General features: G+C 47.0%; 1 protein-coding gene across 15 annotated transcripts in view; it reads right to left on the bottom strand.

Annotated features, from left to right (window-relative positions):
• Positions 1-27,431, bottom strand: part of dysf (dysferlin, limb girdle muscular dystrophy 2B (autosomal recessive)) — a 91,424-nt gene that overhangs the window by 31,219 nt on the left and 32,774 nt on the right. For 9 of the 15 annotated variants that reach the window (XM_064343782.1, XM_064343784.1, XM_064343788.1 and 6 more), the window contains 21 exons: positions 26,915-27,039; positions 26,556-26,662; positions 25,874-26,069; positions 25,310-25,456; positions 24,709-24,840; positions 24,297-24,463; positions 23,697-23,811; positions 23,232-23,337; positions 21,643-21,785; positions 19,852-20,025; positions 18,161-18,248; positions 15,876-15,953; positions 11,878-12,059; positions 11,432-11,572; positions 10,348-10,377; positions 8,708-8,743; positions 8,343-8,384; positions 5,730-5,831; positions 4,792-4,953; positions 4,208-4,376; positions 3,043-3,116 (listed from right to left, as the gene is read on the bottom strand). In XM_064343782.1, the coding sequence (XP_064199852.1) occupies positions 3,043-3,116; positions 4,208-4,376; positions 4,792-4,953; positions 5,730-5,831; positions 8,343-8,384; positions 8,708-8,743; positions 10,348-10,377; positions 11,432-11,572; positions 11,878-12,059; positions 15,876-15,953; positions 18,161-18,248; positions 19,852-20,025; positions 21,643-21,785; positions 23,232-23,337; positions 23,697-23,811; positions 24,297-24,463; positions 24,709-24,840; positions 25,310-25,456; positions 25,874-26,069; positions 26,556-26,662; positions 26,915-27,039 (2,516 nt within the window). The remainder of the gene's footprint in view (positions 1-3,042; positions 3,117-4,207; positions 4,377-4,791; positions 4,954-5,729; positions 5,832-8,342; positions 8,385-8,707; positions 8,744-10,347; positions 10,378-11,431; positions 11,573-11,877; positions 12,060-15,875; positions 15,954-18,160; positions 18,249-19,851; positions 20,026-21,642; positions 21,786-23,231; positions 23,338-23,696; positions 23,812-24,296; positions 24,464-24,708; positions 24,841-25,309; positions 25,457-25,873; positions 26,070-26,555; positions 26,663-26,914; positions 27,040-27,431) is intronic. The other 6 variants (XM_064343787.1, XM_064343790.1, XM_064343789.1 and 3 more) reach the window with 1 other exon arrangement.

Raw genomic sequence — 27,431 nt, 5'->3', positions numbered from 1 at the left:
CGTCTCGCATGGATTTCTGTGGTCACGGCCGCTTATTTATCCAGACCCAAATGAAGCGTTCTACGGCAGTCCTCAGCCGCCGCTGCCAACAGACAAATCATACCGAAAAAACCCTCCGATATAAACACATATTTCCCAACAGAACACATTGTGCTGTGGGATCGCAGCCATTCGGCGCGGTGGGAAGGTGCTCCCGGCACGCTCTGGCAAATTTGCTGAACACAAGATCGAATACGTGCTCTCGGGCGCCATTTTGACCCCCTTGCTGATGATACTGGCTGCTGTTAATAACAATTAGCACACTCAGAAACACAAATAATAATTCTTGAACAGAAGTCGGATAACTGAGGAAGTTTGAGGGCAGTTCACAGTTTCACAAATTATAACATAGTTCACCACGTCAGACAGCAATGCCTAATAACTGCTTCTGATCCTTTTATTTAATTACTCCAATAAGTGTTAAGCCTATTAGTTTTCCACCAGAAGAAAATACATCAAAAGAAATAAAATATGGCAGTTTTACAACTTTTGCCATATACTTATGCCATATACTTATAGAGTACAAATTAAATTCTGTTCTCGGATTTGTTAAATGGAAAACGCAACACGCAGAGAGGAAAAGAGGCTTGTTATGCCTTTTTTTACAAGTGTTGGGTGTGGGCTTTTTTAAAATAGCAAAAGGTCAAATGCAAAAAATCATTTTTCCACTGCAAGAAGGAGACATCTGAGTTACACAGAACAGCAGCGGCAGCAGCAGCGCCACCAGCCAGAAACGAAGGTCAAAAACGCAAATAAACAAGCCGCACAACTGCGATAGGGCCCACATTTCTGTGGCCGTCGCCACGGAAACCACGGGGGCAGTGGTCCTCCTTATTATTTTTTTATTCAGTGACTAAACAAATAAAGGCTGAAAGGTTGCAGCTGGGAAATGGAAACAATTTTCCAATTTCCATAATCCCACTAATTTTTTTTTTTTTTTTCTACATTGTTTGTATTTATTTTTGGTATTTTTAGAGCCGTAGCCATGACGGGGAATTGACGAACTCTCGCGGAGACAGGGGCTCTGTTTAAACTTTCCACAGCCTGTTCACAAAAAAATTACATTTAAATTGTTCTCCTCAACACTGCAGACACAGTACTGCCTTCTCTTTGAACTGTCGAAGTTCAGACCCCCGCTTCTAAAAAAAAATCTCAATTAAAATCAGGCCATTATCATGATATAATCTTATTTTCTGTGAAATTATTGTTGCTTGTGCAGCTCAAAACTTCACACTTAAAACTTGGTTGGTGGCTATCTCTGGGGGGGGGGGGGCACATTTCAGAAAAGGGGTACCACACTAGACCTGACGCAAGCAACAATGTTGGATACCTCTCAACTTGGAACATGAGCGTTAAAAGAAACCCCAAAACCCAGCTGAGGGGAGCATTAAACAAACTGTGTCCATGTGCCTGGCTTTGCTGAATGAAGCCATCAAGGACGTGGAACTTATAAAACAAAAAGCCTCCATTAAGGGTGTCAGTGGCCTACGTGTTCCAAACGCTCTCCAACCAAACCGCAACGGGTATCATTACAGTTCTGCTGAAGGTTATAAACCTCTGACCCCTGTCACATTAATGAGCAGTGACTGGAGTAAACAAAACATATTTCACATAAACAATAGCCACTGCGGCTTTGGAGCCGTACCAAAATATGCCACCAACTGTAGGCTGAAACACGAGGGGAGGCGAAGTCGACTTTTTCTTGAACCATTTCATGATGCTCTTTCAAGCTCAATTTTGACTATTTTTTCATTCTGTTTTCTCTTTTCAGGGTGGCGGCGGTTTTTTAAAGAATAGTTTTGGATTATTTTGTCACCTGGCAGGCCCAAGATGCACTGTTTACACATGTTTAGTGTTAATTCAGTAGTACCAGAGTTTATACCCAAGAAGTCCAAGAGTGATCAAATGTACTCTGCTGGAGTAAAATGTGCTCTATCAGAAATGACTTAATACACAAGACTATAAGACTTACCACCAAATGCGAAAATGGAGTCGTTTTACATATGTGGTTTTTCCATTAAGCTGGGTTCCAAAAAGTGAATTTTTTTGGGGGTATCCAAAAACAAAATCAAAACCTAACACTAGCTCCTGAACATAACCCAAATCCTGCTTCATCCCTAACACAAACTGTATTCCCAACCCAAACCCTAATCCCGGCCATAATACTATATGACTTATCCCCAAAGGGTGAAAATTGAGTCATCTAAAGTATATGATTTTTCCATGGGTGAGAAGCAATTTGACCCCTAAAATTTTACTAAAGATTGGAAACACCGTACAGTTGAGCATTAGGGGTGTTGCTCAGTGCAAGGTGATTGCAGTCATTACACCCTACAAGCCTGCTTCTTTCTCTTCACCGTGCTGCAGACCTCACTTAGCCAACCCAAGGGCGTTGCAGTACACAGACACACACACATACACGCACACTTACACGCACACGCACAGATGCACACGCGTGTACGTGCGCACTCATCTCGTGCACGCCCGCAGCAGCGCGCGCCTCGCTCTCGTTCTGCGGCGCCATGCGATCGAGAGCTCCCAGGCATCGCCACGGTTGGTCGCCGCCGCCTTTTTATTGGCTGGGTGCGGCCCCAGACTCGTCAGGCAGATCCAGTCCAGCCGCATCAGCGGTGGAAATGAGGTATTGATTCCGTCATTAAATACGCGGGGAAACTACCCCTGGAACGCCGCTGGGGCGTCCCGGGAGCTGGGAGTTGGTCATACATGAGCCCATAATAGCCCAAGACTGAAATAAGGTTTAACTGTCAAAGGCAATCAAAAGTACACAACGTCTGTAACCCACTCACTCACTCACTCACTGTATGCTGGCTGGGCTTTTGCCAAGCGAAGTTGTTGATCTAAGCGGGATCATCACCTCGCACTGCATTGTGGGTAAGTGTACCGTACACAGGACACAGCGCACACAAGGAGTGAGGAGGGAGTTTCCTCCAATTGGAGTGAGCGGTGCTAGCCTGTCTCTATCTCCCTCTCCGCTGGGCCTACCTGTCCCGGGATGAGCGGCTGCTTGTCGTCGATGTCGATCAGGACGTCGTCGCGGGGCGTTTGGAGGATCTCTTCTGCAGTGAGAGAGCGAGAGCAGCAGTTACCCATGATGTTCTCCATCGCTGCGCTGATTTCTATGTGCCTGATGTCTTCCCACAATCCCTTGAGATTACAGCGTGCCCACACTGCACCCAAACAGTGCCCACACTGTACCCAAACAGTGCCCACACTGCACCCAAACAGTGCCCACACTGTACCCAAACAGTGCCCACACTGTGCCCGTACTGTGCCAGAACTGTGCGCGCACTATGAGGTTCGCCCTTTCAGCCCAAGTCACCTGACCCTCCTCCTGTGTGTTCTGCTTTCTGTTCCAGCCCTTCTCTTGATCAATTAAGGCTGCCGAAAATGTATTTCTACCAGATGCCATTTGCCTTTTCTTTGAACTCCACAAATGGCTTCGTTTCAGTGGCCAGGTGTCCACACTTTGATTTCACCTGTCAGTTTGTACGTTAATCAATCGTCGCCATATTGCACGTGAAATAAAATTAAAACATTAGTCGTCCGGGAACTGAACTGACTGATTAAAAGTACTGGGACGTGAATATGCACAACAGCTGTGAACACTATTCGTGCCATATTAATGACTGATTCACTACAGCCCTGATGCAAATTAATTCAGCAACTGCACAACGGCAGCCAAATGTTAACAAGTACAATAGGTCATGTTTTTAGTTGCAAAATATTACGTTCCGACTATCTGATCAGACTTCATAGGATAATTGGAGTAAAGGTCACAGCAAGTTTCATCTTCTCTTCTGCATTCATCACAGACGTCTGAACACAATTATTGTTTTTTTTTTTTTTAACTTAAAAACAGATCTTGGAGTCAAGTTGTCTCCAAATGTACAAATAAAATAAAAGTCTTGAGCTGAGTTGCGCAAACGCTGATTCAATAACATTAATTGGAAACTTGCCTGTCATTTTATGAGGGATTCTTTTCATAATGGCCCAGGAATAATAATGACTGAAAAGGGGTCATTGAGCCACAGACACAATCAACTGAATGACCTTGAGTTCAACTTCTTCACCTCCCTCAACCTGTCACTCAGCCTCTGAGCCCTCCCCAAGCCCAGAAGCTCCTCCTCTGACTCCTCCCCCCTCTCACCCTGTAAAGCCTCCTCTTCAGATTCTCTCTCCAGGCTGTCAGGCTGGCAACGGAACTCTTCCAGGGTGCGGATGGTACACTGCCCCACCACGGGCTTCCTGCCAAACTGCCGGTTGTCAATCACCTTCAGAACAATGGGGGGCATGTACAGCTCCTCACAGGGCAGGCGCTGTGAAAAAAAATAGTGGGGGTCAGCGCCATAACTCAAGGTATGGATGTCTCCATCTTTCTCCATAAAATTTTGTACCGTAAAACAATATTAAAAACTCTCCACCTATTTTCTCTCTCACCAAATCCATCTGATTTCTCAGATCTCCCAGCCAATAAGCTGAGTCATGTGTCGGTGCACCAGCATCGTCATAAGTGGGGAGAAAGGTGGTAATTATTCTATGGGCCCAAAGCCAGGGAGGAGGCCCACAAAAATACAGTGGGATCATGTATAACTTAATATTTAATGGTGGTGGGGCCCAATGTGAGATCTTTTCACGGGGGCCCAAAATCACTGGTGACACCAATGCTGGTTACATAACAAGCAGGGGCAGCTGCCACTGGGTAAAGATGGGGCATAGTCGGGCGGGGCTCACCACGTCGATGAAGAGCGTATTGACGTCGAAGTTGGGCTTCTTCTTGGTGTTGCGGATGACGCAGGACTGCACCATGCGGCCCCCGCACTCCACCTGTAGGCTGGGTGAGGTCACGCTCGCCAGCTGATAGCTCTTCAGGTTCCGCACCCCCCACGCCAGGACCTGCAGGGACATGCCAGGGTGAGGCGCTAGAGCAAGCGCAGGCAAGCAACGCAGGGTCACACGACCTCACTGTGTCAGCCAGGGAAACACAGGGCCCCACTGTGCAACACAGGGGTAACACAGGGGTGCAAAAGTGAAGGAGATCGGATGGTTCTGCACAGAAAGGCAAAGGACTAGTGAAAGACAGAGACAGTGTGTCACAGCATAAAACTTGAAAACATACGGTGACAGCACAAGCACACGGTTGGTATTGAAAATTAAACTAAAATTTGCCAATATAAAGAGGCTACATTAAAAGGGCTTGATCAGAGAACAACACTGGGTGTGAGAACAGGACTGGTGTACTGAAGGACTATGTGGGACTAAATCATTCAAAATGATTCTGGATCAGTGGTATCTAAGAAGTGATATGTAGATCAAACTGATCCTGGATCAGCTGCATGTATGAACCCTTACAAAGTGATTGGTGTATCAAAATGACCCTGGACCAGTCGTGTGTGAAAGCCTTTCAATTAGGTGAGGGGTGCACAACTCCGGTCCTGGAGGGCCGATCTGTGTGCTGGTTTTTGTGCCAACCGATTACCATTTCTAAATTACACTGCTTCACTCCTGTACTTGAGCACAGTACGATCTCTAGGATACACTTGTAGACTGCGGCTGTAGCTGGTGCCTATACATATCAGATCAAGATATGATTGGGCTAATTAAATAAATGTTGGCACAAAATCTTGAAATGGATTGGCCCTTTTTGTGTTAGGTACATGGATCAGGCTGACCTCAATGGCAGTGCGCTGCAGAATGGGCTTGATCCCCTGGGGCACCATGTAGACGTTGGGCTCCCGCTGCGGAGGAGGGCAGGGCAGGTCTGTTTCCACAGGCTGAAAGCAGGAGCACGCCGCAGGGCCGGGTGAGAATCGGGGGAAAGCACCACAGTCCAGCAGAAAAGGCCACAACACACGGCCTTCAGTGATTGCATCCGGTCAGCCAGAATGAACACGTCAGCCACATTCAGAACGCATGGACTACTACAGTACAGCAACGTGAATTATAAATGCACACATGCTTCGGTGACACATGCACTCATATTCCCCATAAACAGACACCAACACCTCAACCTGCATTCATATATAAATATATGATTTATATATATATTATGTATATATATATTTATGTGCTGGAACAGAGCTGATAATCAGGCATGTTAATAATTTTCTTTTTAAGTTAGTATGACAGGCAGGTTTAAGCAGAGGTCACAACGTTTAAACCAAATTATTTTGTTAATTTCAAATCCAGCATGAATCTAAAATGGCTTCTAAATGCTGAAAGCAACCCACAAAAAAAAGAGCACCTGAGAAAAGCAAATTCTCACTAGTCTAAGAAGAGGGAAGTGAGATAAGCCGCGTTTCCACCGCAGGAACTATACCCCGGAACTAGGAACCTTTTGAGGAACTCAGTGCGTTTCCACCGCAGGAACTAGGGTCTAAATTTAGTTCTGGGGGCTTTGTTTTACCCCCCAAAACGTTCCTGCTCGGGGGGTAGTACTTTCCGAAAGTACAGGAACCTTTTGGGTGGAGCTTGCAGCGCTGAACATTTCTGATTGGTCGAGTACTCGTAGCATTTGTGTTGTATTTATTTTCCGCCATTGCCCGCCATGTTTGAAAATATGCAGCGGCAAACCAATTTATTTTCATAATAACTTCAAATCAAACTTGCATGTTATGCGGCGCAGTAGCCTACTTTTGGTTATAGCTGTCAACGTCTTGGAATTATAACGTGTGCTCTTCTGTTCTTTTCTTGCTTTAGTATTCGTTATATAAAATGCTAAGCATTCGTGCTGGGACAGCATATTACGTAGGCTACCAAAACATTCAAACGGATTAATTCGGTTGCTGAATATTTTCTTCCGGATTTTCTTTGTTAGCCCGTTGTAATTGACTCAAAACGTTTGATACAGTTACGTGAGGTATGCGGTAGTTCTGCATAATTAACATTGGTGATACAGTACAAGCAAACTGGAAATCACCTTCCGCACTTTTTATCCGGGTAAAATAACAGGTTAATTCTAGTAATCTTCCCTTTAGCTTTTTCAGACTGCCGTAATTTTACTGCCATTTTTCAATTCCACGAAAAGACCAGGAAGACTATGGACTCATTTATGGTGCATGGTTCGCATCTGGAGGGCACTCTGCTCGGCTAGCAGTAACTTCGAAGGAAAGCAAACGGTGGCTGTACCACTACTAATTTACATTTTCACGCAAGTCCGAGTTTTCGTTCTATTCTTGTCATTTTGCGATTAGCCTATATGGAATTGACGACGAGAAAGTAATAAAACAGCAAATTGTTTACAACGTGTGCATGTTTTCTGCTGTTAATGAATGTGTTTGAGAGGATATATGAAAATCAATAAATACAAAAGTAACCATATATAGTCATTGTTGGTAACCCGTTGTATATAAGTGGAATAAACCCCTCCGGGCTGTCCCGGTTATTAGAAAATAATGTAGGCTACTTCGGTGGTAGTATGGGGTTACAGAAGAAATCATATGACAGATGGACCGACGACAACGTCAGTGTCATTTGCCTAATCTTCGCGGTACTTTAGACACCGGTGGAAACGCAGACAACCATTGGCTGAAGGAACCTTTTAGTTCCTGGTAAAGTAGTTCCTGGGACTGAAAGTTCCGGGTAATTTTGGTGGAAACGCGGCTATAGACAAATGCAGCACTGGACCACAGGCAGCCCAGGCAGCACAGGCTGCACAGGTAGCGCAGAGCAGCGAGTGGCATGCTGGCTGAAGGACTGAGACGGAAGGCTCAGAGAGTGAATGGTGTGTGTGTGTGAGGGCTCTATGCAAAACAAGGTTCTGTTGAGCAGGGCTGATTTTAAAAAACCGTCATTTCATTTTTGGGGCATTGCCTATAAATTAACTTTGCTAGCTGAGTCTGAGTGTCCCAGTGTGTGTAGAAACAGAAGAGAGCCAGTGATCTCCTATGCTCTCCTGACACAGGCATATTCACTGACACTGGCTGCCTGCGCATGTTGCCTGTGCTCATCTGTATGCTACTGCAATGTCACAGTGAGCAGCTACTGTACTGTAAGGCGCAAGCCCTATGTATGGAAAGCTGTTTCGAGTGTATGCTGCATGTATGGGGGTGCAGATGTGAAGCTGATGAATTAAGGGTGTGCGTGCAAAAGTCAGGGTGCAGAGTTAGGGGTGGGGGTGCGGATGTGAGAGTGCTGAATTAGGGGTGAAGGTGCAGGTGTGAGGGTGCTGAATTAGGGGTGAAGGTGCAGGTGTGAGGGTGCTGAATTTGGGGTGGGGCACAGATATACAGTAGGGCTTCTGAATTAGGTGTGGGTTTTGGGGGGCAGATGTGGGGCCGCTGTACCCATTGCTGCAGGTTCTCAGAGAGGAAGCCTGGAAGGATAAGCTGAGGAGATCCACAGGACCCCAGCAGGGACAGACACACAGACAGACAGACAGACAGAGAGGAGGAAGGAAAAGATGCACAAAGTTCATTAATTTACTTTGAATATCCAACAGCCTTCATTTTTTACACCAAAATGATGTCCAGTTTCACACGGGTATTATATTGCATGCTGTATTGCCCTGTACATGGTATTATCTTTCTTTACTGTATTTAGAGTACATACAAGTGTAAAAAATATATCTAGTTGATATCCTTTCTACTTCATCATTTTATACTGACTTAATTCGACCCTATGCCCCTCCACAGTGAGGCTACACACTCACCTCGTCCAGGGTAGAACTGGTGGGCATAAGTTCACCCTTCCATGATGAAGAGAGAGAAAAACAGAGTTATTCCATAAAATATAGCTCAGCATAGAAAGTCTAGAAATATATTACACTTACATTTTTCTCTGGGTCTCTAACAAATATATATTTTTACATACAACCAACAGTATGTTGGTTAAAAATCAACCGGTCATTAGTTTTTGTAGGTGCCTATTTGTTTTTAGGAAAAACATAGCACAGTATTATTGATTTACAGAGCATCCTCTTGTTTTAGATTTGCATGTTGCTGCTATGGAGACGTCATCATGTCTCTACGCAGAGGGTTCTAACGGACCAGCCCCGACAGTGTGACTCTGGGGAGATTTCGGCTGAGCTCCGTTACAAATGCGCAAAGCCTGTCCATCAATCGCACCGGGCCCCAGGTTCGCCGAGTCAAACTGGAATAACAGGAAGCTGCGAATTTCATAATCCACCCTCTTCACCGCTCCCTTCATCCGAGAGAGACATTCCCCCGGTTTATTTTTCTCATTACCCCAATATCCTACCAAAATTGTGGCATGTTTTCAAATACCCCCCTGCCCACACACGCGCGCACACACGCGCATACACTCACCCACACACACACACGCACACATGCATGCACGCGCACATGCGCACACACACACACACACACACACACTCACAGGTTCAGCACTCAGCCCACATGTTTCCAATTAGACCCCTCCACTCACAGTCTGAGCATCAGCGCTCGCTATGCTAACAGGGCGCGCTGCGTAGGTCTGCTCCAACGGTACCCAGCCCAGCTTTCTGTTATGCTAAAGAGGGCTGACTACCCACAAACCCGAGGGGCTAGGCCTTGAGTACAAACAGCACATACATTCAGCCACCAGTTCAGCTGGAACCAAAATCTCTCTAATAAACTGGAAAAATGCAGTTTCCCTGAGTTATTGAACTCTTTGATGCGGATCCCAATGTAACCATGCCAACAGCCCGCTAAGAATGGGTGCTTTCTCCTTAGTATTTTTTTCCCCCACTTCTGTGCGGTCAAACGTCTATACTGTATGTGTGTGTGAGTGTGTATGTGTGTGGGTGTATGTGTGTGTGCATGGTTGTGCACGTTTTTAAGGATGGGTGTGTGTGTGGGGGGGGGTTATGATTTTGCTTATGCATGTGTGCATGTGTACACATGGTTCTGCGTGTTCTGCATTTCTCTTGGGGTCATCCACAGGTATAAACGGGTCCCCAGGCGAGAGCGACTGTGGGTGGCTATTCTGTTTTGCATTGGTGTAAGTGCGCACTTTAATTTGATTTCCCCCGTGATTAGCCTCTTCTAACACAAGCCACCTGTGCCATGCCTAGGGAGGGGTGGGGTCTCTGGCAGGGAACAAGGAGACGCCGTTCCCGAACCACGCTCCACGGCGGCTGATTTGGCTGGATGCAGGTACGGTGGCGCTACCCGAATTTCGGGAGTCCAATCTAATTATCGAGCCACGGTCGGCTGGGAGACAAGAGTAGGGCGTGTCTTTTTGGAGAGAGACGGAGGCGGGGCCAGGCAGGGGTGTTTTGTGGGAGGGCGTAGGGTGTAAGGTGGTGGTGGTGGTGGTGGTGGGGGGAGGGGGGGGGGGGCGTGCACAAACCTCCTGTCCAGGGATGTGATGGATTGCGGGCTGTGGGAAAAAGACAGAGAGAGCAGAAGTTAATGAGTCTGAAAGGAGGGGAATGACTTCATAGGACATTATTAAATTAGCCTCTAACTGCTGGGAAAGCTGGCTTTTCACATGTGAACGCAGACTCATCAAAAATCAGGGGAGCGAGCCCCCCGGGACCAAGGCGCCCCTGATACAACACAGGGCCTGCGTCTGCCAATGGGGCGGTCTAGTCCCCCCCCCCCATGACCACTCACCTCCTACTGTAACATTTAAACATCCAATCACATCTGCAGACAAGCAGCGATGAGAGACAGTTAGCCCGACTGCAACTAACTTGCCCATGAGGAATGTCTACAGTACATGAATCCACGGATCAAAGGACATGTAATCCTTGGATACTGTACTGCAATTGGCTGTGCAGGGGAAGTCCCGGCCATTTTTTAACAGCAATATAACAGCTGTCAATCAAAACACCCCAGGGTCACTGGGCCCTCATAACCGTGGCCCTGATGAGTTTTAAAAAGGAAACGGTATTTTCTCTCCACGCCACAGCTGCTCAGCACATGTCCTTCCGTGAGGAGGACATTGACGTCAGGGCGAAAGCATCGCCGCTGTCACACGCCCCGGTGCCACATGTCACCGCTTTGTCACCGGCGTCACGGCGGGCGAGCGTTCAAACCGGCTGACGGCGGCTGACGTAAACGCCATCAGGACCGGGCGGCCGCTGACCGTAACGACCTTCCTCTGACGAGGATGACTCTGGCCGACGTGCAAGGGGATTCTGCGATTTGGGAATTCGGCTTTCCCTGAACATTTGCAGGTTTGAATCCCTGGTGAAGCACAGCTATAGCATTCTTGAGTAGGGCATTCGCTGTGCCCTTAATTGGCTTAATTGGTTTAATTGGTATAATTGGTAAAACACAGACAAGGGAGCCTTCTAAGTGAATACATTTCAGGGTTTCAGGAAGGGTCATAAGTATCTGACGGACAGGCAGGTTGGCAGACAGCGCGAGGTGCGCAGTGTGCCTTCTAGTGTTCAGTATTGAAACAGCAACGGAGAGTGCAGCCGTACCTTCTCTCTGCGTATCAGCTCAAAGGCTGCCAGCAGCTCTCCAGCAAACTTGCCATTCTTCTGGATGGGGTACCAGGCAAGGCGAGGCGAGGGCATCAGGGAAGGCTGGCAAACACACCGCCCCATGAACTCATCAGCCCCCTGGTGGACACAGACGCAACAGCAGGGCATCAGTGAGATGTATACAATTAGAGATAGTGCTGCTATTATGGTTCTAACACAGTACATAAAAACAGATTAAAAATAACCGCTACAAGTAGCAAAGCTTGTGGAGATACTGCTCTCAATTTAGTTTTTCCCTGTTTCAGGCAGTAAGCTGTCATTCATAGATTGTTCTGGAAAATCTATGACCTTTTTCAAAAGAGCATAGAGAGCTTCGAGAGGAAAATTGCTCTCAGAGTGGATGTTATGTTATTTGACCTCTGACCCCCGATGGTCGCACTTACGTAGGTGTCCTGGTCGAACAGTTCCACCACGATGCCGGGGGGGCTGTGCTCTGTGACCTGGGGATCACCGAAAATCTCAATCTCGTAGAAGATGAGGGTCTGGTCCCAGGTGGGGTTGAGCGTGTTGCGTATGGTCACAGTCTTCTGGCTCTGATTGAGGAAGGACACCGTCGCATATGGATCTGTGAAGGGGCGGAGGTAGAGAATCGGTCAGGAGAGGAGTAGGGTCCTACGCTAAGCAGGTCCCATTTGCACATGTACCAGGTACAAACACACAGGGGATTCACCTCAATTCTGTATGATGGCTGCTGGGCCATCTACCAGCTCAGGCTTTCTAATGCATGGAATCACTGTTATATTTTATTATTCAAATGCGCTGTAACTGCATAGTTTGGAAAAGCAGTGTGTGTTGGAAAACTCTGTAATGACGTAGGTCCAGTAATAGTGCTGTGGTGATGTGGTGTATCTTGATCTCTCTGATCTGTCTGCCTTTTCAACTCCCACAGTCACTTAAAACATAGTTTATTTAGTCTGGAACATTATATCGTATTTAATGCTTAGGATTCTTATAGATGGAGGAACTGCTAAAAAAAAAAACTAAAGCTGTTTAATCCGAGAAATGAAACAGGCGTTTAAAATTTTTTCCAGAAAACCACTAATTCACTGTAAATTGTGATGTGTATGTGTACACGGGTGTGCGTGGCCGGTGCTTTCTGTTATACTCTCCGGAGAAATGAGTAAGTTGTTTATGTGTACAGTGTGTATTCCGAAGATGAAGAACTGAAACAAAAAAAAAGTTTTAAAAAATGACATCAATGGCTGAGGAATGCCTGAAACCAAGGGACCGTCTCCCGTCTCCCAAGTTTATTATTCCAGGCCATGTAAAGAGGCTCTGCGGGATCGTTTCACCCGGAGCCTTTTCCCAGCTCGGATTAACCACCCCCTCGCTGCAAAAAAAGCGCATTACCTCAAATAAACAGCGGGGGAAAGAAGCCCCCGGGAACGTGCGCTGTTTTCCAGGAGTTGGTTAACAACACCAAGGGAAATAAATGCGCAAACGTGGATCGGCTCCAAGTGTGCCGTGTAAATAAATAACCCGGGGAAACGAAGGACGCCGCCGTCGCCGCTTCTGCCGCGGTCCCCGGCCGCTGGAGAGCCGAGAGATCGCTGAGGCAGCGGCTCGGAGAGAGAGCGAACAGGCAGGGCGAGGGGCGGGGGGAGGGGTAAGGGGTGCCAGGTGAGGGGTGAGCTGTGAGCAGTGAAATGTGATGGGCGAGGGTGCAGGTCAAATAGGGGACTTCTGCCATAAGGGTCACGGTCACTGTCCAGATTTGACTTGCTCCCCAATCCCTGATCTCAACCCAAACCTGCAGTGAGTAGGCTGCAGTGTGGAGCAGCATTAAGGGCACCTGATACAGCACCAGATGGTTTTTGGTTCACATCATTGATGGCCCAATGCTGCTGCAGCCCTGATTTGGTGCAGTACAATTGACTTAAAATAAATCCAATTTTTAATTCATACATGTGATAGGGTCAATATGGTCTGTTTAGACTCTGGAAACCCAGGATTGACCAAAGCAACTTGACATACCAAATATTTATGTTTTTTTTCTAATAATCACTGCAAAAATTTCTGTAGGTTAAAAAAGTATGCATAAAACAGCACACCTCATTCAACAGCTAGAGATCTTGTTCAGCTGCTAATCAGGAGAATCAGGTATGTCAAATTAGGGCCAAAATGCAAACCTACAGGATAGAAGAACTCCAGGAAAGCGTCATTAGTAACAAAAGTTACCTGTATGTAAAACTACATATAAGAAGGCACTGTTCATGCTGGTTTAGTTTTGTGCTCTTGGGCACCTCTAATGGTGAACTACTGTTACAGCGGCAGCTGCTAAACCGGCCAGTCTGCAATCGAGAGATACTGTCATTTCAGTGTCTCTCCCCCCAAGAAAAATGAATAAATAAAGCAATAAAAATAATAGCGGGTACATTTATTAAAGGCGAATCATACTGCTTACCACAAGACAAACAGCTTTCTACATATTCATAGAAACCACTCGCACGCAGTTGACTCAGACATACGATGAGGATGACCGAGTCCAGTCTGTTTTTCACTGCGGCCTAAAGCAACCGATGGCCCGCATCAATAAACATTCCCGAACATTCCCAGATCTGTAAGGACAGCAGTATGGTTCAGGGCACTCTTTGATTTACAACAATATCAGATATTTCTAGATCGTCCGTGTTTTTCCAGGGGACCCGAGTGAAATCCTAACGGCGCGTTCTCCAGGCTGCAGTTTCCACCGTCTCGTTAGGCGTTGGAAGTTTGAGGAAAATAACATCCTGTCGCTTCCAATCGCCTTTTTTCTCTCGCATTACGGCCTCTACACAACCGAGGCATCTGCATCCTGCGTTTACCTTCGTACATTATGAATGCTATTATCATCAAGCACCTCAGCCTGATATAGAGAAAAAGGAGATCAAAACTTCATATCGTAAAAATGGACATCATTTAAAAATAGCATTTATTTGGAATTTTAGCGATTTTTGGACATTAACATGTGGTATCTAAAAGTTGCTGTTGCAGCGAAGAAAGTATGCTGTACCAACAATCATCATCATCAAACTGGTATCTATTCCACTACCACAAAAGCCTCTTTATTGAAAATAATTACACCCCTATGAGGCTCTCCTCCAGGGCAATGTAAACAGAAGGCGGTTTCAGTTGCACACTTTCTGCAGCCAGTTTTACACATTCCGACGTTTGAGTGAAGTGCAGCATGAGCTCCGCTAAGACAGGAAGCCGGTGCCCCGACCGCAGCTTCCCAAAACGAGGGCCGCCCCGACCTGTTCCTATGGCGAGGCTGGGAGTGTCCTGCACCTTACGCCACCCCCACCACTGCCTTAACTGGGGAGCCCAGAGGCTTCTGGAAGCTTCTGGAAGCTGGTCCGGGCTGGGAGGAATGACTCATGAGCCCAGGGTTCTTGCGGCCGTGTCTGCGGCTTCTCTCTGCCCACATTTGTAGATCCAGGATCGGCACGTGCTCCCAGCAGCCCCCAGGGTTTCCCCCCCCCCCCAAATCTGCCCCCCCTAATCCACACACACGCACACATGCACATTCTCACATACCCATACGCAAACACGAGCCTACATACAGCCATACATGGACACACACACACTCAAACTCAACAACAAACCCACACACAGACACATACACATTGACAGGGCAATATTTTTCTCCTTCTAACTTCAGAGTTTTGTGGTTATGCTGGTCATCAGTTTCTCAACTCTTTTACATGTTAGAACATTGACTTTTTTGCTGTGGATTCTTACAAAAATATCCACCATCATTATTGCTCATCAGGAGTCTGTGCCTGTGTAAGAATAAACTAAAAGGATATTGACAGAAAACACACCAAAAATAGATTTCATTTATCCAAATGGAAACCCCGTCCTTCTGGCACCACACAGGAAGCACTGTGCAATTCAAAAGCATCAGACACGGACACAAGAGCTTCCAGGTCACATCTCTGATGAGATACCATTACAGTGGGGAAGTCTGTAGCAAACCAGACCAAGGCACAGACAATAATCCACGAACCTGTTTGTGCAATTGTCACTAAAAAGTCTCTAAATACACTATATGAACCACGACAGGGGTTTATGTTGGGCTGAGTTGACTTACCACCAAATGTACTGCAATCATACATACGCAAGTTAGACCATGTTTGCAATGATAGAGTTTGGTTGTATTTTTGAAGAACGCAGCAAGGACCCAGTCCTTCTCAGCTAACTGAAAAATCTTACTCATAGTCGACTGCCTATGTACTCTGAGATACAATGAGAACCAGAAGTATTCTGGTCCCTTGTGGTTCACGCTCCATTCTGACGATGCCAGGAAGCCCATCATTACTCCTCCGTCACACTGCAACACAAGGCTTCTCTACAGACAGGAGTCAGTGAGTTGCCCTCAGGCCCCAGCAGGCCTGCTCACCTGAGAAGCTGTCCTTGTCCATGGCAATGAGGTCTCTGGCCTGGTACAGGTAACAGCGCAGGTGATATCGTATGCCACCTGCAAGAGAAGACAAGTTGATTGACATGTGACCTTGCTACTCAGGTACAGCTACCAAACAGCTGCATTGAATATATGACTTTCTTCGTTAATATGTTTTAATGATCATTTTTAATTTTGAATACACAACTTACAGTGTGTATGCATGGTATATGCAATGAAAAATATTTTGAGCAGTAGATGGTATGATCATTGTTTTAAAAAGACATACAAACAAATTGCATTTAACATCTAACGTTTAGTAGCCAAATTTTAAAAGCAGATTATTGCCCCTACATTTATTTCCAGTACTGCTCTCATAGGGAAAAATAAGCATGTAAAGTTTGAGTACTGCTCTGATAGGGAAAGAGAAACAAGTATAGTTCCATACTGCTCTGATAGGGAAAGAGAAACATGTATAGTTCCATACTACTCTGATAGGGAAAGAGAAACAGTTTCCATACTGCTCTGATAGGGAAAGAGAAACAGTTTCCATACTGCACTGATAGGGAAAGAGAAACAGTTTCCATACTGCTCTGATAGGGAAAGAGAAACAGTTTCCATACTGCTCTGATAGGGAAAGAGAAACAAGTATAGTTTCCATACTGCACTGATAGGGAAAGAGAAACAGTTTCATACTGCACTGATAGGGAAAGAGAAACATGTATAGTTTCCATACTGCTCTGATAGGGAAAGAGAAACATGTATAGTTTCCATACTGCTCTGATAGGGAAAGAGAAACATGTATAGTTTCCATACTGCTCTGATAGGGAAAGAGAAACATGTATAGTTTCCATACTGCTCTGATAGGGAAAGAGAAGTGTGTCCCTTTCTCAGCACTGCGTTCTCACAGGGACAGAAGAACGCACGTGTTTTTAGCGCTGGACTCGAGTACAGTTGCACCACGAGTCTCTCCCTGGGAGATACGAGCAGCCAAAGGCTAGGGGAACTGGCAGAGCCAGAGAGAGAGTACGATTAGAGGGAGGGAGTGCGGTGCTGGTATTTTTTAACCATAACGGCTAAATAAAATCCAGATAATCACATCTACACGGGACTAAGGTCTTAGCTAGAAAAACATACATGAAGTTATCGAAAATAATAAAAGAACAAGACCATTTGTGACTGATCTCTAATTAGGCTAACGAGCTTAAAGTTCCCAAATTTAGCACTGAGTTCACAGGGCTGTAAAGTGACCTGCTGTAGAGGTTTTGGGCCCACGTGCATGAAAAATGGCATGACCAAAGTATGACTTCGCTGCAGCTGGCCGTCTCATTTTCAGATAAATAAGCTTGTAGGAGTAACCTGACTCTGAACAGCCCATTTGCATGATGGGAACATTAGTTTTAATATTGGAAATGACTCCGTATGTGCCAATGTCAGCATATGTTTAGCACAACGTGAAGCCATACAGATTTAATTCACACCTCGTTTTGCACCTATTAGTGATACATCAGACGGCGATCGCATTAAATTTGAACACCACATATGAAAGTGCTCTTAAATGTGTCATGCTCCAGATACTGTATTGAAACCATTACAGCCATACGGTATGTTTCTATGGCGACCACCTGCTCCATTTAGTTTGGGAGGGAGATGGTTTCCAGGTGGGCCATTCCGTGAGTCTGATTGGAAACAGGGCTTGTCACCAGGTGAGGGCGGGGCCTGGGGAGGAGCCTGAGGATTCATGTAACCTCTATTCTGCTTTATGAAACGGAAAAATTTCTGAACATAAATTTCCTGGCAACAGCTTTGGTTCGTGCTCCCTGTAGGATTCATGACATTGAATAACAAGGGAAATAAAAAATTTTACGAAGTGCCCAACTATGCTTTCATCTCATGCTACACATCCTCTCTCTCTCTCTCTCTCTCTCTCTCTCTCTCTCTCTCTCTCTCTCTCTCCCTTTATATGTCTTATATGCCTCCATGACTTCATTACACCATACTATAGCAGTACCAGTAGCTGCAGCAGTACCAATAGCAGTAACTATGGCAGGAGCAGTAGCAGCAGCGTCACCATCAGTAGTAGTTGTAGATGTCACCACACAGGCAGCTTCTGGAGTTGAAATAATCATAGCAATAGCAGTGTTTGTGTGTTCGCTTCAGTGTCTTCACATGCATGTGTGCATGCACGTATGCACGCACGTGTGTGTGTGTGTGTGTGTGTGTGCTTGTGTGGTTACATGTATTTAAAGTGACACCCCGGAGGTTCATCATCAGAATTTGCTTACTGTCGAAAAAGCAGGAGATGGTTGGCCGGTTGACCCCAAAGGCAGTCGTCACTGATTTGTCATCATTCTTGTCATCCGTCACATTACCCTATTAAAGCAGACATAAGTGGACATAGCATCAGCTGTGAAGGACAATATCATGACACGCCATCTTTAAGACCACAACAGAAATTAGCAGTTTGGATCAGTTTTATTGTATTCCATTCCCGATCCCATGAAATTCCCTATCACTGAAACAGCAATTCACATTAACTGCTCTAACTCCCTAAGAGAGGAATGCAGTAGGTTATCTCCATTTTCACAGCTCAATAACGCCTCCTCTGTTCAACTGGACAAACAATCTGCCTGTACAAATGAATTCTAGAGTGAAAAGAAACAGAATCTGGCAGCACACAGTTCAGGTAGGGAAGGCAGGTACAGCAATGCAGCAGGTCTGCAGGTAGAACCAATGCAGCAGATCTGCAGTTAGGACCAATGCAGCAGACCTGCAGTTAGGACCAATACCACAGACCTGCAGTTAGGACCAATGCAGTAGATCTGCCGTTAGGACCAATGCCACAGATGTGCGGGTAGGACCAATGCAGTAGATCTGCAGTTAGGAACAATACCACAGACCTGCAGTTAGGACCAATGCAGCAGATCTGCAGTTAGGACCAATGCAGCAGATCTGCAGTTAGGACCAATGCAGCAGATCTGCAGTTAGGACCAATACTACAGACCTGCAGTTAGGACCAATGCAGCAGGTCTGCAGGTAGGACCAATGCAGTGGTTAGGGTCAGCCATTCCCCACGGTGCCAGAAAAGAAAAATGATCTAAAATTCAGAAAGGGATGTTAAGGGATCGATCGTGGGATGCTGTGAAAGGTCCAGCAGACAGAAAGAGCAGGAGGGAAAACAGTACTGTTTCTTCTCACACTTCATAATACCTTACGAGATGGTGAGGGGGGGGGAAAGGAGTATTTCCAAAGTAGGATTCCACACCAAACATGGAAAGTTGAAGCGGTGCCCAAGAGGCCCCTCGCCAGATCTGCCTGCCGTCGGCGTAACCGCGGAGACGGCGCGGCATCGCCTCCCTGCTCGGCCCCGCCCGTGCGGAGCCCCGATCCCTTGGCCCCGCCCCGCCCGCCACTCACTCGCGACGGTGAGGTCGCGTCTGCCAGCGGAGCAGCCCGGCATACGGACGCCTCTCTTTCAAAGGCCCACGCTGTGAACCGGCCCAGTGACTTTGGGCAAAGCAAGGCGCTACCAAGACCGCCGGCAGGCCCGGAGCCCGGGAGCTCAAGCAGAACCAACACTGAGAGAGCCAAGCGTCCCCATCCCAAACCCAGGAGTTCTGCTTCCCTGCCCAGAACCGCCACCGAGCTGAGGCATCCTGGGAATCCATGGTAAGGCCTTGAGTTTGTCATGTGACAGAAGCTCACACAACTAGAACCTTCTGTTTCTAACCATCCTCCTTCTCCCAGCCTGTGAACCACCACCGCATCCCTCTCCTCCCCGCACCCACACACATACGTACACATACACACACACGCACATACACAGATGCTCACACACACACACACGTTCGCACATGCACACACTCGCACACACACACATGCTCACACACACACACACGTTCACACATGTACACACACACACACGCACACACGCACATATACACACACACACAGACGCTCACACACGCACACTCACCAGAGAGCACTCGAGTGCGAAGATGGCGGCAGGCCCCGTCTTCTCCAGCGGCTCCATGCGGCATCGCCAGCGGCGACGGCGGAAGGAGTCGGTCTTGCGCTGCTTGAGGTGGAACTTCCAGCCAAACAGGGAGGCGTACTCCCAGCCCTCCCTCTCTGACTCGTCCGGTCGCTGCTACAGGTACACACCACACAGCAAGCCGTCAGGAGAGAGAGACACACATCCCACTGACTACAACATGGACAAATGCACCATGTGAGTATTAAAACATGCTCAGCCTGAATAGAGACACACACAAACACATGTGCACGCGCACGTGTACACACACACACACACACAGAGGTGGAAAGTCCATGGTTCAGACGTAAAAGTCCTGTCATGTGTTTCTACCACCCATGAACTCAGCCAGCTGATTTCACTAATTAGTTCTATGTCCTGGCTGAAGAATTGTGCTAATTAGCGAATCCAGGCGATTGGAACAAAATACTAGAGAGGACATACTTTCTGAACATGGATTTTCCAACCTCTGCAGACACACAGACACAACACAGGATATGAACACACAAACACCGCCTGAATAAAAAACAGTATGGACACATACAGCACTGAACTCCTAACCAGAAGGTTGCATGTTCACATTCTGAAGTGGGAACTACTGATGAATATCTGAAAAAAATCCCCCTGATTTCAGGAAATATCCAGCTGTACAAATGGATAGAATGTAATCGATATGTAAGCTACGCAAGCCCTCTGGATAAAGGCATCCAGAAAAAACATGGATAAATTAAATTAAATTAAATCAAACAAGCTGGAAAATCATTTCTGCGCAGTCAGTAGACACACAAGTGAAAAAACTGGGTGGAAGAACTGTCTGAGGTGCACAGTACTGATGGCCGTAATGCATGTGCTCGTCACGAGAGGGCGCTGTTTATTTCCCTGTGTATTTCAGCGTAATGGTCCCTCTGCTGTTTTCGTCTCTCGCGTCATATTTTTCAATTGAGTGTTCACAGGGTGCCCCCCAGAGGACAAAGTATGGAATATCATCTACGGAGGTGATCGGGCATAAAAACCCCTGGCGTCTACGTCAACTCAGGCATCCCACTGGTCCTTGTATATGGGTCATTACTCAAAAAAAAAAGTCTGTCTAATCTTTACAATAAATCATTATTAATGCATAGTCTGCATGTGCTCATTCTAAATGTTGCGTTACATTTTGACTTATTGTCAGTCACACGCGCACACACCTACACCCACAAATGGACACACCCGCACACACGAGACACACTTGTGGAAAGAAATGAGAATGTGGATGAATCGCAGGCCCGGCCAAGCTTAAACTGAAAGAGCAGATATTGGATTCAGATCTCATTTCAGATTCTCGGCAGCTGGCATGACTGATGGTGTGTTTCCCTCGGACATTCTGAAGACGGCCAGAGACACTGGAGAAGGAGCAGCCCGCCCCACCGCGAACAACGCGGCCCTTCCCACAGACAGCGAGAGGACGGCGAAGTGCGAGGGACTGGAGCGTCTGATCTTTGTTTTTCTCCCATGATTAACTCTACTGAATTCCAGGGGAAGAGGACAGACTTTGAACTGATTTACTGCAAGTGATTTATGAGGAGCCTAGATGGGCTGAGCGTTCTGTCCTCATCATTATGCGGTCCTGCTTTGTTATGTTCTTATGAGCTCGTGGCATGCGGAGCAGCTGATTGGAGGAGGGTCTGTCGTTTGAACAATGGCGGTTCCGGTCCATTTGGGATGAAAAACGAAAGGGGGTTACGGGGGCCGCACCTTTCTCAGCGTCTCCATCTTCTGCATGTCCCGCCGTCGCAGTCGGACCCAGCGCTGGCGCCGGTTGGTGTGGTACATCTTTTCGGCCGGGACCCACGCTTTGGGCCTGCGGTCGGGTGGGATGGTGAGACCGTACTCCCAGCCTTGGGGGGGGGGGGGGGAGGCAGGGCAATCAGCTTCTGTCGCAGGCTGGGATCACATGCTGAGATAAACTGGCTACAGATTTTAGATCGCATTACATCTGGCCAGCACTGATTAGATTTTAGACTACATTACATCAGCCTACACATTGTGTGTGTGAGTGTCTGTGTACATATGTGCAAGTATATGCACGCAGGTGTGTGTGTGTATGTGTGTGTGCATATGTGTGTATATACATTCATGTGTGTGTGCAGGCTTGCATGTCTGTGCTGTGTGTTTGTGCATGCATGTGTGTGCATTTGTGTGTGTGTATGTGTGTATAGTCATCCCAGGTCACCCACTCTTGCTGTATCTCTGGCACAGCCAGCTCAAAGTGATGGACACCCTGCAGTTTCCCAAATTCAATCAAGCAGATCTCTGCAACCAGGTAACAGGCCTTGGTGACAAGCACAGCATAGACTTTATTCCTCTCGGATACAACTATATATGCAACTGTCAGGGCTCACATGGTGGAGTCAGATATTTCATCGACGGCCTGCCAGTTACGCAAATCGGCACCACAGCGGTCTGCTAGCGGCAGGATTGGCTAACAATTGCATTCTTTCAACAGATGATCCTCATCTGCACTGATTTGCCTCAGCTGTATACTAGAGCAATGCTGTGGTGCCAGTCTGTGAATGCCAGCAGAACCACAGCTATGCCAACAACAAGCTGCTACTATAGGCACTTTATGGGCTGCTGGCTGGGCTCAAATCCCCCAGTTCTGCCAATGAGACACTGGTGTCGGTGTTCATACGGTTCCCTCTGCACTTCAAATGAGACAGGGCACGTGTGAGAGAAGCCAGAGGCAGAGGAATATTGTATCTGTTATTGTAGCAGAAAAGGGGACAGATCGCAGGCCCCTGGCAGAGGTTTCCATCTGGCACAGGGGGTGCTGGCTGCAGATTGGGGGACTGGGCAGGGAGAAATGAGGGAGAAAACTCTACAGTTACATTCGAGAATAATAATAGTAATCTGTAGTGGTGCTACTGCCATTTTAGTATACTGTCTCTAAGTCTTCTTCAAATGACAGAAGTACTCAAATTATGTGGGCGGAAATGTAGTGGCACATTCAGGGCAGAGGATAAAGCCTACATTGTGTCCCACAATGGGTTTGGGCTTCTAGAAAGTTAATTCTCCAGATGGGGCGATGCACCCTTGATCAAGATAGCTACATTGCTATGGGGAAAAACTAAAGATGTATAAACGGACCCAAGAAACCAGACGACCTGGCTTAGCTGTGTAATAAAATGCTTTAACTGATGAATTGTGAGCTACTCATCTTCTGAGTAACAACAAAAACCAGCAGACCCTGTGGCTGTCCAGGACCAAGATTGAGGGCCAGTGTTATACACCATTTAAGGGTCCCTGCACATGGTCAATGAAGGTGAATGTAGCAATGAAGGAACCTTGGTCGTCCACAGCTCTGTTCAAGTCCTCGCTCCACTCCACGTCCTCCCAAACCCAGCCAGGGGGACACTCAACCTCGTCCTTGGGCACTGCCTTCTCCCCGTTCTGCCCAAAAAGAGAAAAAAGCGTGTGTCTGATATCCCAGGATGGCAGTTACAGCTCTGAAACCTTCCCTTAATCAGTCCCAATGGAGCCGTGGTGTTTCCATCTAACATGCACAAGGAACTGAAGTATTTACAGGGATTACATGCAAAATCATAATGAGCAATGGACAGACCAATGTGTCTGTATTGTTTCCTAAATAGTACTGGTTCCATGTCCATAGCCCAAGATAGCTCCATGGTTCCAGGTGATTGAGTGATTATATAAGGTAAGAGTACAGCACAGGTAAGCAAAGGTATACAAGCTCAGTACACTGGCATACACTTTCTTTGAGCCATAACCAAGACCTAAACGGCACTGACCACGTCGGTGTACCCCTCCGGCATTCCAATCCACTGTCCTCCAGGCAACCGCATCTGGTTCTCAAACACCTCCTCCATGAATGTCATGTGACCTGCATCCACATCGTACAGCAGACTGAGGAACACAGGAGACAGCAGTCAGTGGTGAACCATCCCTTAACAGCTCCACAGACACATCCTATACAGAGCTCTGAGGAAGTCTGAAAGCTGGCAGTGTCTGTGTTTAATCACATTAAGAAAATTTACAGTAAGAGAGGGAAGATAATTTAAATAATTTATTATGTCAGCACTGGTAAACTTCAAAGATATCTTTTGTACCACACTCTGTACCCTGGATGAACAGGCAAGAGCTCAGCCAAGAAGGTCTCTACTTAAAGAGACAAATGAGTGGGGTGACATCATGGCACAGTGAAAATTACACACAGTCAGAGACAGACACCTCATTCCAATTCCTCTTTACAGACAGCTTAATACAGACATTAGCATGTGGGGATGTTCAGGAAAACAGATAGAGAGACAAAGCACCTCCGTTCTCCCTCTCTAACCTAACTCCCTGCCTCCACTCTCTCTCTCTCAAACTCTCCCCCTTCTCTCACTCACGTCTTTTCGGGGCTGATGTACCACTCCCCAGCCCAAGTCCAACCGGGGGAGGGGCGGAAGCTCTCTTTGGACAGTTTGACCTTGCCGGTGATGTCGCTGAACTTGGGGTACGTCAGTCCTGTGGTGCCCCAGCTCCCCAGCAAGGCCAGCTTGGTCTGATTCTCATACTGATGAAATAAGATGGAACAGGACAGGAAAACACCAGTCAGACTATGTAACTAATATAAGCATAGATAAACGCAGTGTAGCTACCTAGTCAGAAAAGTCACACATTCTTAGTTAGTAGTCGTACATAATTCCTAATGTTGTAATACTGCATGAGAATGGATGCTGGACAATAAATAAAATATTTGGCTACTTATCCCTGCTGTGTGTTCTTGTCCCGCCCCTCCCCACCAGTTTCACCCCTCACCGTCTCGGCGAACACGGAGAGCTTCCCCTCTGCAAACTGGTTGAAGCTCTTTGCGTCGGCTGACAGCCCAAACCACACCTTCACCCGCAGCTGTGCTGGGATCTTGTCATTCGCCCCACTGCCCTGGGGGTACTGCAGAGAGAGAGAGACAGTGAGAAGGGGGAGACATGGTCTTACACCAAGTGCCCAATCTGAACTCATTTACTAAACACATATACAGCAGCTACCAACAGTTTTTCCATGTGACATCTAATTACAGTACCATTTATGTTATTAAACCAGAAGGGGGCAGAATCACATATGCCAAACTCCAGCTGAGTCCTTGTGAAAGTTTTATTTAGGCCAGAACACCCACATAAAACCTCTACCAGGAAAACTTTAATGCGTTGCATAAACATTCCATGCCCTTGATGAAAATCACTTCATTCATTTGTTTCGCCATAAACTGTTGAGGTTATGAAATGCTTTGATCAGGCAGTCAGCAGCACCATTCTTTACAGGTGTTCTGCAGGTGCTGTGCAAACAACGGAGCGTACTGTAACAGAGTGAATCCATACTAATGGGGTTTCCATCAGGTTATACTGCAGTACTGATGAAGTACCTTCATAAAGATGGTCTGCAGCTGCCCACAGTTCTTCCCGCAGTGGTCCTGGGAGAAGAGGACCTCGTGCGCAGGGATGCGGTGGTAGGCCAACCTCCGGTCTCCCTGCAGCATCCAGATCACGATGTCCGGCAGGCTGTTCTGGGGCTGAGTGCAGGAAATTGGCAGTGAGACACAGGGTTGGGGGAGGAGGGTGGGAGATCTTTTTTTCCTGGCAAAGTTCACTGAAATGTCCTCAGCAGATCCACCAACCCAAATGATGAGTTTTATGCATTATCCATACAATACTGTGTAAATAGGTGTGATGCTTCTTTATCACTCTCTCTCTTTTTATCTAGATCGCAACAGCGGGGCCAGCCCTATAAACGCGAATGTCTGTGACTGAGTGACTGAGTGAGTGATGAAGTTACACCACTGGTCGGCCGAGTTATGAAGCTACACCATTGGTCGGCCGGATGAAGTGTGTTAGGTCCAGCCATATACTAGGTTTTGACCTGGTCTTGTTATTTCTACACCATACCTCTCTCCCTCCTCCTGCCTGCCTCTCTCCTCCTCCCCCCTCACCTCCTCGGCCAAGGAGCGCAGCCTTTGCGCCCAGTCCTCCGCCTGTTCCAGAACGATCTCCAGCTCGGTGGCGGTGCCGTGCTTCAGGGTGAGGGCGGCCTGCTCGATCTGCTGCATGTTGAGCTTGCGCAGGTGCCTCAGGGCCCGGTCCAGGGGCGTCACGCACGGCCAGTCGTCCAGCTCCGGGAGCTCCTCGCTGCTCCGCGCAGGAAGTGACATTTAACAGACAGTCAGATGCACTCAATCTCCTCCCCGTGGCAGCCAATGCTGAGGCAAGCATTACAAAGTGAAGGGTTTAGGAGAGACCTGATGCATTAGTCAACCACTGAAACATGGCAGCTTTGGTTAGATAAATCCAGAAAAGGAGGTGGCTGTTTTAAACTCTTATTTTCAGAAGGCTCCATTACTGGTCAGACATGCAGTCCTTTGGTGTGAGATACCCAGTCTTTGGTTCCATGATAAGCACTAGTATAATTCATTAAAAGGAAAACAATTACTGGGCTGTTATTACACACTAACCAATACCTGGCATACCTGGCACCTATCCTTTCAACCTCTGACCCAGCATCCAAAGAGTTTTTGTTTTAGTTCTAACTGATTTAATTTGAGTTGATTGTGTCAAATCCCCTCATTGCTCCCCCCAAGCTGGGAGCCACACTGGTAATTTTTACACGAATGGTACCTGCAGTCGGCGATGATGTCATCCAGGAGGTTCAACACCTTGCTCTCCACCACCTCCAGCTCGCTGCCAGCTTTGACCTCCAGCTGTATCTGCTGCAGGTTAGCTTCCTGCAGACAGAATGATGGACAGGTCAGGCCAAGCACTTAACCCTTTGAAGAATAAGGTTGTTGGAATGTTTTTGTTTTTTTCAAAATTTCTGTCAGTGTTCTAGAACTCAATTTTTTCTATTATAAGCAGTAATTATTACATCAGCATTAGAATATTCACTTAAGAACATTCTAATCACATTCTTACACCTTAAAAGGTTCAATAAAAACTATCCGACCATAAGAACAATAAAAACCAGGTGCTGGACTCACCAGGCGAGTTATGATGGTCAGCAGCATGTTCAGGGCCTCGATTCGGGGCCGAATGTCCTCCCACTCGGAGGACAGCACCACCACGGGCTTCACGTTCGCCCACGGCAGGTAGTAGTACTGACACCCTGTGGGACGGCGAAGTGCATCCCCTTAATTTATGCGCACTGCTCAACCACACACTTCACCACACTGCTTTGGTTTCTTATTCCCTTATTACATTACAATGACTTAGCAGAGGGTGTCAAAATCCTGTCATGGAGGGTCACAGCATCTGCTGGTCCACACACTTTGTTTGTAAGGCCTTCAGTGGCTGCTGATTCAATAGAAATGAGAAAAACCCTCCACTACAGGAGTTTGACATCCCTGACTTAGCAGATGCTCTTATCCTAAGTGATGACAGTAGTGGATTCTCTCGTTCAATCCCAGTCGGCATCCCCATCCCCATCGACCCCTCCACTGTTCCCCAGACCCATTCCTCTCAGGGGTGATACAAGGTCAGCCCAGGTGTTTCAGGTAG

Source organism: Anguilla rostrata, chromosome 7 (genome assembly GCF_018555375.3).
Source record: "Anguilla rostrata isolate EN2019 chromosome 7, ASM1855537v3, whole genome shotgun sequence".
Classification (NCBI taxonomy): Eukaryota; Metazoa; Chordata; class Actinopteri; order Anguilliformes; family Anguillidae; genus Anguilla; species Anguilla rostrata.
This window is presented reverse-complemented; position numbering and strand designations above follow the sequence as displayed.